The 13,590-nt window shown below is 54.4% G+C and overlaps 1 protein-coding gene across 1 annotated transcript; it reads left to right on the top strand.

Annotated features, from left to right (window-relative positions):
- The first annotated feature begins 1,937 nt into the window (after window positions 1-1,937).
- On the top strand, window positions 1,938-11,443 carry CKM (creatine kinase, M-type). The gene is made up of 8 exons (XM_005900319.3): window positions 1,938-2,094; window positions 4,373-4,586; window positions 5,623-5,777; window positions 6,117-6,249; window positions 8,265-8,436; window positions 9,684-9,807; window positions 10,224-10,413; window positions 10,917-11,443. Exons 2-8 carry the CDS (start codon window positions 4,394-4,396, stop codon window positions 11,093-11,095), a joined length of 1,146 nt encoding a protein of 381 aa, XP_005900381.1. The 5' UTR covers window positions 1,938-2,094; window positions 4,373-4,393; the 3' UTR covers window positions 11,096-11,443.
- Window positions 11,444-13,590: the final 2,147 nt, after the last annotated feature.

Below are 13,590 nucleotides of genomic sequence, written 5' to 3' on the forward strand. Positions count from 1 at the left end.
AGGGTGGAGAACTCCCTCAATACAGAAAGGGCTTCGGATGCTGTGTGGCCAAGAGGAATGTCAGATGTCCACACAAGGGGTTATTAGGGGCCCTGGGGGCTGGGCTGTGTGTGACGTGGCTAGATCCTGTCTCTCCTTTGCTCACAACCCTCCAGGACTCCCATCAGAGCCCTAGGACCCTACAGATCTGCTCCTGGCCCCCCTCCACCTCACATTCTTCCTCCCACTCTCCTCTCCATCTGCTCCAGCCTCCTCCCTGTCTCTCTGACATGCCAAGCCACGCCCACCTCAGGGCCTTTGCACCTGCTGTCCCCCTTCCAGATACTCACATGGCTGGCTCCCTCTGGTCTCTGCATGGATGTCACCTCCCCAGAGAGGTCTGAGCTGATCTCCTCCTCTGTGTCCTGTCACTTGCATCTTTTACCCTCTGTCTCTTTCCTTCAAAGCCCCATTGTCCCCAACATTAAAATGTATAACAACTTGTTCACCCTCACTAAAATATTAACTCCATGAGGACAGGGGTTTGGGTTATCTTCTGCTGGGTGCCAGTAAGTGCTTAATAAATAATTGTTGACATGATACGTGCATAACGATTCTAGACCAGTTCCTTTTAGTTCTCTGGGCCTCAGTTTCCGTAACTATGAAGGAGTGCTTTGACACACTGACCTTGCTGGGACAGGACAGTGAGGGGAGCGATCAGGGACTAGGCCCCAGGAGAAAAGTTTTCTAAATAGCCCCCCTCCCACCAGAAACATCGGGAGAGGCAGAAAGGGCCCCCCTTTCCCTAGATCAGTGCTCCCTGCCTAGGAAGAAGCGGGGGGAGACCCAGGAGGAGGGGGGAACTCCGGAGGGAAAGGAACATTCTCTTCTTTGTTTCAATGCTGGGTGCTCCCTGGTTTCCTGCTCCCTGGACTTGCCCAATCCTTGTATCCTGCAGTCTTGGTGTCTTCTAGGCCGAGGACGCTGTTCCCTCTGTGACGTCCCATTTCTGCAGGATCTCCTCCTCAGCCCTTGCGGTCCCCGATCGAACCTGGATCTGAGCATGTCCCTGACCTGAGCCGCCGCCCAGCCCCCTTCTACCGTGGCTGGGGGTGGCCTCCCCGAGCTCTCAGCTGCCCTTGTAAGGAGGCGAGGCCAAGGGACACCCGAGACGCTGGGTTATAATTAACCCGGACACGTGGCGACCTCACCCCACCAACACCTGCCCCCGCGTCCCCCCAGCCCCAGCACCTCAGGTCTCCCAGAGGAGATCGCGAGCAATGAGCTCTAAAAATAAACTCCCTTCCCGGCAGGCTGTCCCTCTCTGTCCCCTCCACAGCAGAAATCTCCCTGGGTCACTGGGCTGGTGGACTGGAGTGGAAAGGGTGACCATCACCTTCAACCTGGCCTTGAGTGAGAACTGCCCTAGCTCGGCCCAGCCTCAGTTTCCCTCCTTTGCACTCCCGAGGAGGAAAGTGCATCCTAGCACAGGCTTCTGGGATCAGGCTGTCTCCTGTTCCCGCCTTGGCCTTGGTCACACACTGCCTGTAGCTGGGTGACAGCAGGCAAGTCACACAGCCTCTCTGGGCCCTTTCCTCTGCAGGAAAACCGAAGACCTGACCTCCAGGAGCCATTGCAAGGTTTCCCCAGGGACAGAGCTCAGGACCTGCTGTGTGCTGGGGTCAAGGCCACTGGGGGCTCACGGGAGGCCAGTGGCCTAGCGGAGGGCCAGGGGAGGGTGACTTCTACGTGCCTGGGACGTTTCCTGACACTATCCCGTGGCCCCGGCGGGGCTCCAGCTGTCCCCGCCAGCCCGACTCAGCACTTGGTCGGGGGACCGCCTTGGTGGCGGGGGGGATATGGGCCCAGACCCTGGCGTGGCCCATACAAGGCCATAGGCTGGGCGCGAGGCATGCCTGGGTTCGGGGTGGGCACGATGCCTGGGCAGTGAGGTGAAGAGCTCAGCTGCCCTCCAGCCCGCTCCCAAGGGGCAGCCCTTCCCAGCCAATCACACAGCCCAGGCCCCCCCTATATAAGGCCAGGGCTGCAGGCCCTTCCTTTGGGTCAGTGTCGCCTCCGGGATACAGACAGCCCCTTCCAGCACCGCCCAGCCAGGTATTGCCCGGGGTAGGGTCCAGAGTGGGGTGTCTTCCATAGGGGCCAGAGGTCGAGCTGTCTCTGGAAGGGACCTTGCATGTTGTCCCCCACATGCCCCCGCACACAGGCGGGTCAGTGTGTGGCAAGGTGGTCCTTGTGTCAGAGAGTCCCCTCCACCTGGGAGCCCCTGACTCCTGGCCATGCCTTGTGATCGCTGGGGCAAGCGTCCTGGGGGGAGACCCCAGGATGGAAAGGAGCCTTGACAGCCACCAGCTGTCGCCCCCCTGCAAGGGGCTGTGGGCTAGGCCTTGTTCATGATGGTCTGTCGCCAGAACTGGGCGCCGTGAGCCGTGGGAGGTGTCTGTGTATCACCTGTCAGGGGCTTTGTCTTGGTGACCTTGCCTTCTGCAAAGCGTGACCTTGTGTCTGTCTGACTTTCCGTGGCTCCTGCATGAGTCCCTGTATGCCGGTGTCCCTGAGCTGGGAGGTGTGCATGTGTGGGCCCGTTTACCCGTGCGACCTGGGGGTGCATACGGGGGTGTGCATGAGGGGCTCTGGGTTATGTCTGTTGCTGTCTCTTGGGCTCCCCCACCTTGATTCCCTGCCCTCTCCCGGCCTGCCCCCAGAAGGGATGGAGGTGGGGACATGCTCTGAAGGGGGCTTTCTCGGCTGAAAGCCCTTGAGCCCCAAAGCCTGAATGCATGTGCTCCCGGCCACCCTGGCCCACCTGTCTCTGGCCTGCTGACGTGGTGCAAGCCGAGCCTCTGGAATGTGGGGGTGGGGTGGCAGCTGGGGGTGGGGAGAGGAGCCTGCCAGATTCTAAAAATAAATCCCCACGCTGGACATGAACTCCAAAGGCTTTCGTGGGTTCCATCCCCCCTTGGCCTGATGCCTCGGCCTTCAGCTCACCCTCGTGCCCATCTCCTTCCCACCGTCCTGCCCACTTCCCATTCCTGGAGCTGGGAATGAGCATCTCGTCCCTACCACCACCGCCAAAGGGTCCTCCCTCCTCCTGGGTCTTGGGAATAAAAGTAAGAACAGCACAGCAGCCACCCCTCTAGGTGTGCGTGCTAGTTTCAGACTCTTTGTGGCGCTATGGACTGTTAGCCCACCAGGCTCTTCTGTCCAAGGGATTCTCCAGGCAAGAATACTGGAAGGGGTTGTCATTTCCTCCTCTAGGAGATCTTCCTGATCCAAGGATTGAGCTCTCATCTCTTACATCTCCTGCATTGGCAGGCAGGTTCTTTACAAGGCCCCAGCTCCATGCCAGGCCTGTGCTCCACTGGCTTCGTGCTGAAGCTCAAAGAATCCTCCTGGTAACCCCATGGGAAAAGTTCAGTTCACAGAAGACAGAGGCTCAGAAAGACTGAGCAGTTGACCTAGGGTCACACAGCCCAGAGATGGCACGGATGAGATTTGAACCCAGCTCTGTTGACCTCAGAGGCTGAGCTGTTCTTAACTGTTCCTTGCAGGACAGGTGTCAGCACACAGAGGTGGGGGCGGGCACTCAGCCCTCCCTCCCACCCTGCCCCTCCTCCCTCGACTGAGCACCCAGGAATCTTCATAGAGAGAATGTCCCTTCTCTGCTCACACACTCATTCCCAGCAACATCCTCCACCCTCACCAGCTCCTCATAATTCCAAACAATAATAACAATAGCAGTGTTCTTGCCTGGAGAATCCCAGGGACGGGGGAGCCTGGTGGGCTGCCGTCTATGGGGTCGCAGAGTTGGACACGACTGAAGCAACTTAGCAGCAGCAGCAGCAAATTAATGATGAGTGTGTGCCGGCCCTATTTTAAGTGCTTCACATAATGAACTCATCGCATCCTTCCAACACCTCCATGAGATAAATGCTCTTCTACCCGCATTTTACAGGTGATTACTTTGAGGCACAGAGAGGTTAAGTAACTTGCCCAAGGTCACACAGCAGAGCTGGGATTCAAAGCCAGGCTGCCTGATTCTAGAACCTACACTCTTATATATCAGTTATCATGTCTTATCACAGGCTTGAGGGGTTCTCCCCTCCATTTTTCTAGCTGGAGAAACTGAGTCTCTAGCAATGTTATTAGCCTGGGGTCACCAGCAGGAAAAGGCAGAGCTAAGATCCCAACACCGGACTGATGATACATCCTGTTGAGATGCAGGGGCTCAAAGAGGGGATCCCTCTGGCTCCAAGTCACACAGCCCAGGACTCAGGACTGGTCCTCAGGCCTGCCTGACCCCAGAGCCTGGCTCTGCTCTCTTGCTGGTCCCCGTGGATGTGACCTAACTTCCCCCTCCACGCCTCCCCACCAGGCCCCCCGCACCACCGCCACCATGCCGTTCGGTAACACCCACAACAAGCACAAGCTGAACTTCAAGGCTGAGGAGGAATACCCAGACCTCAGCAAGCACAACAACCACATGGCCAAGGCGCTGACCCTCGAGATTTACAAGAAGCTGCGGGACAAGGAGACGCCCTCTGGCTTCACTCTGGATGACGTCATCCAGACCGGTGTGGACAACCCAGGTAAGCCTCCTGGGGAGCGTCCCAGGGACTGTGGGGCTGGTGTGTGTTGGGGGGTGGCCTGGAGGCTGCCTGCCAGGCCACAGCCCCACCTCCCTGAGCCTCAGTTTTCCCATCTCTAAAGTGGGGACCATACTCATGGGGCTGCTGTGAGAAATAGATGAGTTGAATGTTTGAGGGCCTGGGACAGGGTCTGCCAGATGGCAAACCACTCGCTAAATGTGTGTGAGTATCATGTGAGACTCCCCTGAGGGAAGCTATTGCATCTTCCAGGCCTCAGTTTCCTCACCTGAAAAATGGGCACCCAGGTTGGGAAAACATAGGCACGTGGAGTGGCTCCTGGCACCGAGTGGGCGCTCTGACTCTGACAGGGGCTTCCTTCTCCAGGAACACCCCACCAGGGCGGGTGGAACTGGGCAGGAGACCAGCTTCCAACCTCAGCCTCCAACTCATGACTGAGGGAAAAGGCCCTTTCTCTTCAGGCCTCTGTTTCCCCACTTGAGAAATAAGAAGGTGTTTTGTTTTGTTTTGTTTTGTTTTTTGGCCACAAGGCATGCAGGATCTTAGTTCTCCAACCAGGGATTGAACCCTGGCCCTCTGCATTGGGAGTATTGAGTCTTAACCACTGGACCACCAGGGAAGCCCAAGAGGGTCTTTCAAGTCTCTTCTTATAAGTAGGGGTTGAGAGTCTCTAAGGTTCTGAACTTTTTTAAGGGACGATCCCTTGATTTGGGGATTCTCACGTGGTAATATTTTTAGCAACTCACCCCCCAGACTCTCCTTTCTCCTTTGCCCTGCACTCAACGTTCTTCTCACCACCCACCCCCAGATACTGCCTCGATCTCCCCCAGTCTTCTCTCCCAATTCCTACCCACCCTCAGCCTCCTCAGTTCTGACCCGCAGTGCTCAGTGAAATCCCTTGCATGTACGCACGCATGCACACACACACCCATGTGTGCACACAAAGTCTACACTGGACCCAGGAGCCCAGGTCTTCCCCGTGGGTGAAAGCACCTCTGACCTCCCTCTGACCCCCCAGGTCACCCCTTCATCATGACCGTGGGCTGTGTGGCTGGTGATGAGGAGTCCTATACAGTTTTCAAGGACCTCTTTGACCCCATCATCCAGGACCGGCACGGGGGCTTCAAACCCACCGACAAGCACAAGACTGACCTCAACCATGAGAACCTCAAGGTCAGCTGCCCCAGGGGAAGGGCGGGGCGGGGGGAGGGGGAGGAGGCGTGAGGAGACACCCAGAGAGACAGGGAGACAGAGATGGAGAGAAACACAGAGGGAGATGGGAAGAGAGATGGACAGGCAGACACAGAAAACAGTCAAGGTGGAGAGAGAGAGAGAAAGAGAGACAGAGTCAGGGAGGGAGGGGGAGAGAGGCCAGCGGGGAGGGAAGAACCAAAGGAAGCAGCTGAGAGCCCAAGAGAGCTGGGAGGGCCTGCGGGGGAGATTTGATTTTGGTGGGGAGGGGGCAGGACACACAGGATGGTCCGCCAAGCCCTGATCCCACCTGTTCCCTAGGGTGGAGACGATCTGGACCCCAACTACGTGCTCAGCAGCCGTGTCCGCACGGGCCGCAGCATCAAGGGCTATGCACTGCCCCCCCACTGCTCCCGCGGCGAGCGCCGGGCCGTGGAGAAACTCTCCGTGGAAGGTGAGAGCCCCCATCCCAGCTCTGGACCCCCTTGTGCCCCCATTTGCCAAAACACTGCAAGAACTTGATAATCACGGGTGCCTGGTGAGTGACAGCTGGCAGTATTACCCCTGGGGGAGGTCTAAGGGATGCTGTAAAGATTTGACACCCAACTGCGCCAGGGTCCTGACCTTCATCCATCTATTCATCCATCCATCTATCCACCAAGCAAACATTTACGGTTGTTCTGGCCCTGTGTGGGGAACTGGGGTTCCCATGATGAATAAGATGGACCAAGGTTACTGCTCTCACAGAGCTGTCAGCCTGGTGGGGAGATAAGAGGAATCACTGAAACCAACAGAAGAATAAGATCATCCCCAAATGCCCTGAAGCCAAGAAACAAGGGTTGTGGCACAGAATGACTGTGAGTAGCTATGTTGGAAAGGAGTTGAGACATGACTGACAAGAAGGAGCGGACCTGGGGAAGAAATCTAGGCAGGTGAACAGCAAGTGCAAAGGTCGTGGGGTGGGAAGGTGTGTTGGAGGAAGAGCAAGGAGACCAATGTTGCTGGAGCTGAGTGGGTGATGGGGAGAGGGGAGGAAGTGAGGTCAGCGGGTGTTGGGGTGGCCAGGTTGTACAGAGCTTTGTGGGCTGCTGGGAGGACTCTGGCTTTGACCCTGTGGGAAGAGGACGCCGTGGGAGAGTGGTGAGTAGAGAAGGGACAGGTTCAGACTTGCATGGATTCCCCTGGTGGGGAACAGTCGGTGTGCAGAGGAGGAGAGGCTGAGAAGGGCAGCTGCAGGGGTCCAGGCGGGGCCGGGGAGTGAGGGGAGCACTGGGATGGGGAGAAAGAATGGGTGTGTTTGGAGGTAGAAGCATTAGGGCTGGCAGGCAGTGTCATTCTGCTAAATGTTTAACAACTGGCTCTAAAAAAAAAAAAGCAGCAGCCTTGATTTGCTGCCAGCAACTGCCAATTGCTCTGGTGTAAATTCTCCTACAGAGGCCCATGTTGAGCCAACCACGTGACATCATACAGGGATGGGTAATGGGAAGAGATGTGCAGTAGCATGTCATTATGTGGAATTTCCAGCATACAGATACAACAGGTGACTTCAAGAACATAGAAAATAGTAAGTGTAGTAAAGTAATTAGCAAGTGATAGTTCTGAGTACTTACCACCTTCACTTTAAATACTGGGTTGGCCAAAAAGTTCATTCTGAAAGATGTTATAGGAAAACTCAAATTTTTTGGCCAATGCAATATAGTTTGTTTTTGTCATTTATTTTTAACAATATAACATAGTATGTAGTATATGATATAGAACATATTATATAGTATATTATACAAATATGTATAACATATTTTACAATATGTGTATTATAGAAATACATTATACACATAATACATATTTGTCATGTCTTATGAAGATATGAATATATACAAATGCATATACGTATTATATATTTATTACATACATAATATACATGTGTGTGTATGCTCAACTGCTCAGTCATGTCTGACTCTTTGCAAACTCATGGACTGTAGCCCGCCAGGCTCCTCTGTCCATGAGATTTTACCAGCAAGAATACTGGAATGGGTTGCCATTTCCTTCTCCAACACTTAATACATACTATGTATTATGAATACCTATGAATATACACAAATACTATATATACTACAATATAATATCGTTTACTGCTGGCTCCCAGATTGCTGAGACTGACTCTGTCCTACCAGCCAGCAGGAGTGAGCACCAGCACTCTACTGCCCGCAGGTAGACTGACTGGACGTGAGAATTGGTGGCAGGCAAGGGAGAATCCACGCTTTTGGTCTTGAGCACATGGTGTGGGTGTTCCCAGGCCTGGGAAGACAGTGGAGGAGCGTGTTTTTTGGCGGGGGTTGCTTAGACACCTTTAGAACCTCCTCAGGGTCAAGGCCTAGGCCCCTGAAGGACAGCAGTGTGGGGTCCCCAGGGCCTCTGCACCCCACTTGTAGGGCAGGCTGTTGACCCCTCCTTCCTGTGGCCCCTCACCAGCCCTCAACAGCCTGACGGGTGAGTTCAAGGGGAAATACTACCCTCTGAAGAGCATGACAGAGCAGGAGCAGCAGCAGCTCATCGATGACCACTTCCTGTTCGACAAGCCCGTGTCCCCGCTGCTGCTGGCTTCAGGCATGGCCCGAGACTGGCCCGATGCCCGTGGCATCTGGTGAGGCCCCTTGCCCAATGCCCTCCTTTTGCCCCGCCTCCTCTAGTCGTCCCATGACCCTCCACGAGTCAAGACCATAACAGCAATTCTCCAGGGTGATCTTGCCCTCCACTCCTGCCTTCCCTGTGGTCTGAATGTCATATTTTAAGAAGCTTGTAACTCAGATTTGAACCAGACTCCCTAGGTTCAAATCCCAGGGCTGCCATTTACTAGCTGTGTGATCTTGGGCACGTAATTTAATGTTTCTCTGCCCCAAATCTCCATCTATAAAATGGGATCATAATAATTCATAGCTCTTGGGTTTCTTATGAGGATTAATGAATTAATTTATGCAAAGTATTGGTAAAAGTGTCTGGTATATAGTAAGTATCCATACTGGCCATTGGCATGATATTATTGCTAATTATTGTTGTTAGCTGGGCTTTCTATTAACTTTTTAATCCCCGATTCTGATGAAAGTGAAAGTTGCTCAGTCGTGCCCAACTCTTTGTGACCCTATGGACTGGAATTCTCCAGGCCAGAATACTAGAGTGGGTAGCTTTTCCCTTCTCCAAGGGATCTTCCCAACCCAGGGACAGAACCCCAGGTCTCCCACATTGTAGGCGGATTCTTTACCAGCTGAGCCACAAGGGAAGCCCAGGAATACTGGAATGGGTAGCCTATCCCTTCTCCAGTGGATCCTCCCGACCCAGGAACCTAACCGGGGTCTCCTGCATTGCAGGTGTATTCTTTACCAACTGACCTATCAGGGAAACTGTCCCCACCTCAATTCTGATAGTCAAAGGTTTTAAAAGGTTTTGAGAACCTCGGTTTCAAACAATTTGGAGAGTATAGATTGTAAGATTTTCAGTGTTTTCAGGTTCCACTAATGTCAGATTTTGTGATTCAATGGTTTCAAACATTTCCAGATCCTAAAGTTTTCCAGTCTAAGACTCCTTCTGCGATGTCACAATGTCATGGAAGGTTTATCAATTTTGCTTCTCGGTTTCCGTTTTTCAGCGATTCTGAGATTCTAATATTCTATAATATTGTGCAAAGAATTAAGACCCTAAAAGCCACTGATCCCACGATTCGAGATTTCACGGGTCCTGTGACATTTAAAGGTGTAAGCTGAGACTGTGAGATGCTCAGGCCACGTGCCCTTTAGGCCCGCTGCCCCCTAGCGGTGGACGTGTGTTTGCAAGAGGGAGGGGAACAGGGGGTCCCGCGGAGCCGGTTCCCTGACCTTTTGCTGCTCCCGATGCTAGGCACAATGACAACAAGAGCTTCCTGGTGTGGGTGAACGAGGAGGATCACCTCCGAGTCATCTCCATGGAGAAGGGGGGCAACATGAAGGAGGTTTTCCGCCGCTTCTGCGTGGGGCTGCAGAAGGTAGGTGCCTACCCTCGCGTGACTCCAAGTGACCGCCCCCCAGCGGCTTTCCGGGGCCCCGCCCCTCGGAACCCGGCTCCTCCCAGCACCGAAGCCACTCCCCTCAGCGGTGCTCCCCGCTCGCTTTCCAAAGCCCCGCCCTCTGGAAAGCCGGCCCCACCCCTATCCTCAACCCCTCGGACGAGAACCGGCCTTCAAGGCGTCCTCAAGCCCAGCCCCCTCAGAATCCAGCCATCGCTTGTGCGGTTGGGCCCCTGCCCCAAGAATTTCGTGCCTCCAGGTTTTCCAGACCCGCCCTCTCGGACTCCTACCCCCACCGACATTCTCACCCCCTGTCCCTCGGATCCCTGCCCGGGTTGTGGGCGCATTTGGGGGCACCCGCAGCGCTGATCGCGGGTCCTCTCCCCCTACCTCAGATTGAGGAGATATTCAAGAAAGCCGGCCACCCGTTCATGTGGAACGAGCACCTGGGCTACGTGCTCACCTGCCCATCTAACCTGGGCACCGGGCTGCGTGGAGGCGTGCATGTCAAGTTGGCGCACTTGAGCAAGCATCCCAAGTTCGAGGAGATCCTCACTCGCCTGCGCCTGCAGAAGCGAGGCACAGGTACGGCCCAAGTTCCCTCCTGCGGCTTCCAGGGCTGGCCCTTAGCGGCGGCTGAAGGGGAGCGGCGGCATCCCCACGGCTTCTGGGGGTCGGCAAGGGCTGCTCCTCTGTGAGTTTCAGTTCTTCCTCTGACAATAGGCTTCAGCACGCCTTATCTCAGAGAAGTCCATATACCACCATGGTTATATGGTTGATATACACTGTGTATGTCCCTGGGCGCCTAGGGGCCTCACTTTCCCATCTGTAAAGGGGAGGATGGTCAGGATTCGATCCCAGGCAGCCCGGCTCCTGAGCTCAACTCCGTTACCCAGTGTTGGATGGTTGAGGGGTGAGGTACCTAAAGCCAGCCCGAGAATAGACAGACGCTCAGGAAACTACATGCATTTAACACAGTAGGCATTCACCCAGTACGTCCGCCTGCGCGGTTGGCACGGCGGCCCGCGTTCCAGGCTCCGCTCCAGCATTTCTGCTGGCTCCTTAGCCCCTGCCTCCTACTCCCGCAGGTGGTGTGGACACGGCTGCCGTGGGCTCAGTGTTCGACGTGTCCAACGCCGATCGGCTGGGCTCGTCGGAGGTAGAACAGGTGCAGCTGGTGGTGGATGGTGTGAAGCTCATGGTGGAGATGGAGAAGAAGCTGGAGAAGGGCCAGTCCATCGACGACATGATCCCCGCCCAGAAGTAGGCGCACAGCCAGCTCGCCGCCGACTGCCGGAGCCCCAGCCCAAGGGAGGACCCAGCCCACCGGAGGCCCGCCCCTTCATCCTTTGCCCCGCCCCTTCCTCCTGGAGCCCAGCCTATAAACGTTTGGTCCACCTGGGGCTCTCTCCATCCTTCTAGTTCCAGTTCCAACCAGAGTTCCAACCAATGGGCTCCAGACTCTGGGTTCTGGCCAATGAAAAACCTCCCTTACAGTCTCCTCTTCTTTTTCCCCAAGCTCCGCCCACCATCGGGAGCTCTGGCTAATGGAGCTCACCTGGAGCTGTTGCTTTTTCTCTACTCAAAGCAACAAATAAAAGCAATGGTGGCCTTAGCGTTGTGTTTGATGGTTATTAGTACTGAAGGGAGAGAAGCAGGAAAAAGCTCCGGCAGTTGGCCACTGTGTGACCTCAAGGTGGCTTGTCGTCTCTAGGCAAGTCCTAGGGCTACACGTTTTATCCCACCTCTAAAGTGAAAGGGTTAGTCGCTCAGCCGTGTCTGACTCTGTGCGACCCCATGAACTGTATAGCCCGCCAGGCTCCTCTGTCCGTGGAATTCTCCAGGCAAGAATATTGGAGTGGGTAGCCATTCCCTTCTCATCTTTTCCCATCTCTAAAATGAGGCAAGTTCAGGGTACAGCATCTATCTGCGATCCAGAGAGGTGTGGTCCAGTGTCACACACTGAGCTTGGGCCCTTCCCAGCCTCTGCTGCCAATCACTCATGCTCAGATCTCAAACACAGGATCCATTCTAGGGAGAAACGGAGGTCAAACGAAATATCTGAATTTGCCCTCCGGGCCTCTGGTTTGAAACCTTGCATGCATCTCATCATTATCTACTCCATGATGCTTTTTCCTGACCCTCTTTCTGTGCAATCTGACTTCAGATCTGAATGTATATATATATGCTGCTGCTGCTAAGTCGCGTCAGTCGTGTCCAACTCTGTGTGACCCCATAGACGGCAGCCCACCAGGCTCCCCCGTCCCTGGGATTCTCCAGGCAAGAACACTGGAGTGGGTTGCCATTTCCTTCTCCAAAGCATGAAAGTGAAAAGTGAAAGTGAAGTCGCTCAGTTGTGTCCAACTCTTAGCGACCCCATGGACTGCAGCCCACCAAGCTCCTCCGTCCATGGGATTCTCCAGGCAAGAGTACTGGAGTGGGGTGCCATTGCCTTCTCCGTATATATATATACATTCATATATATATATATACACAGCCCTCTATAGCTGCTACCAGTCTTTTCAATTTCCCTTGCTTTGCTCAAGCACCTGCCATGGTTTCCCACATCTCCTAGAATGCTCTATTACCTGTGCTTCTTCAAGGTCAAACAAATACACACCATCTGCCGAAGGCTCTTCTTCCTGGTTCTTTTCTCCTGATTCCTCTATACACTTTTCCATTCCTTACACTGTGCAATTCCCACCCTAATGTCTGCCCAAGCTGTTTCCTCCTCCAGGCTGGAGCTTGGGTCACAGCATCCCTGTGAAGTCTTTGAGGACGGGCCTTTTGGACAGCTTGGTTCTGTGAAAGAACAGGAAGTGGTCATGGGGTTGGGAATGGGAGAAGCGGGTAATGGAAGGTAAGAAACATCTGAACACGTATTGGGCGTCAGCCACGTCAACCACTTCTACTTGACCCAACAGGATGAGGCTTTCATTATCAAGTGGGTAGCAAGTGGGCTCCCAAAGAGACAAAGGTTTTAGAAGAAAATGTGAGGCAAAGTTAGGAAGACAGAGCCCGCCAGGGACCTGGAGGAGGCACTTTTTCCATCCTTAAGTCACACAGGTAAAGGGCCCTTAGAGATCAAGCAATCTCTCCATTTTCCAGAAGGGAAACTGAGGTCTAGGGATGGCCCCAAGAGTTCCCAGAGAGATTATGGAAACCGAAGAGACCCCAAAGGTCAGGGTATTCAAGGTCTGGTAGACACTGGGATATCCTTTAGAATACTGCCTCCAACTGAAGATCTCATCACTAATCCGAGCTCCACCCGCAGTGCCACATAGAGCACAGACCATGGTCCCAGCCAGCCAAGTCCGCCATCCAGGCACCTGTCAGCTACCATGTCTGTCCCTCCCATTTTGCCTCCTAAGCCTGAAGTCCACCCCTTTCCTCCCCACCTTCTGTCACCCTGCCCTTCTGACCTGATTCCCTTCCTCCTTTCACAGTACAAACCTACCTGCCCGACTCTCTCTTACTCAACAACCTTGCTGTAGCTCCCCAGTACCCTCAGTACAAAGCCCAGGTAACTCTCCATGACCTTCAAGGCCAACCAGCCCTCCAGCCTCATCCCTCACAGTGACTCCACACTCAGTCAAGTCATATGCCATTTGCTGAAGGACTTGTAGTGTTGCTTCTCTCTGCTTAGAACTCATGCCTGCCCCCAACCCAGGCCCCCCAATTCTGCCATGCCTGGTTAGCTGGTCACCATTCTCCCTGTCCCAGGGGAGCTGTGCCTCCTCCTCCAGGAAGTCCTCCCTGGCG

This window comes from Bos mutus, chromosome 18, assembly GCF_027580195.1.
Source record: "Bos mutus isolate GX-2022 chromosome 18, NWIPB_WYAK_1.1, whole genome shotgun sequence".
In the NCBI taxonomy this organism is placed as follows: domain Eukaryota; kingdom Metazoa; phylum Chordata; class Mammalia; order Artiodactyla; family Bovidae; genus Bos; species Bos mutus.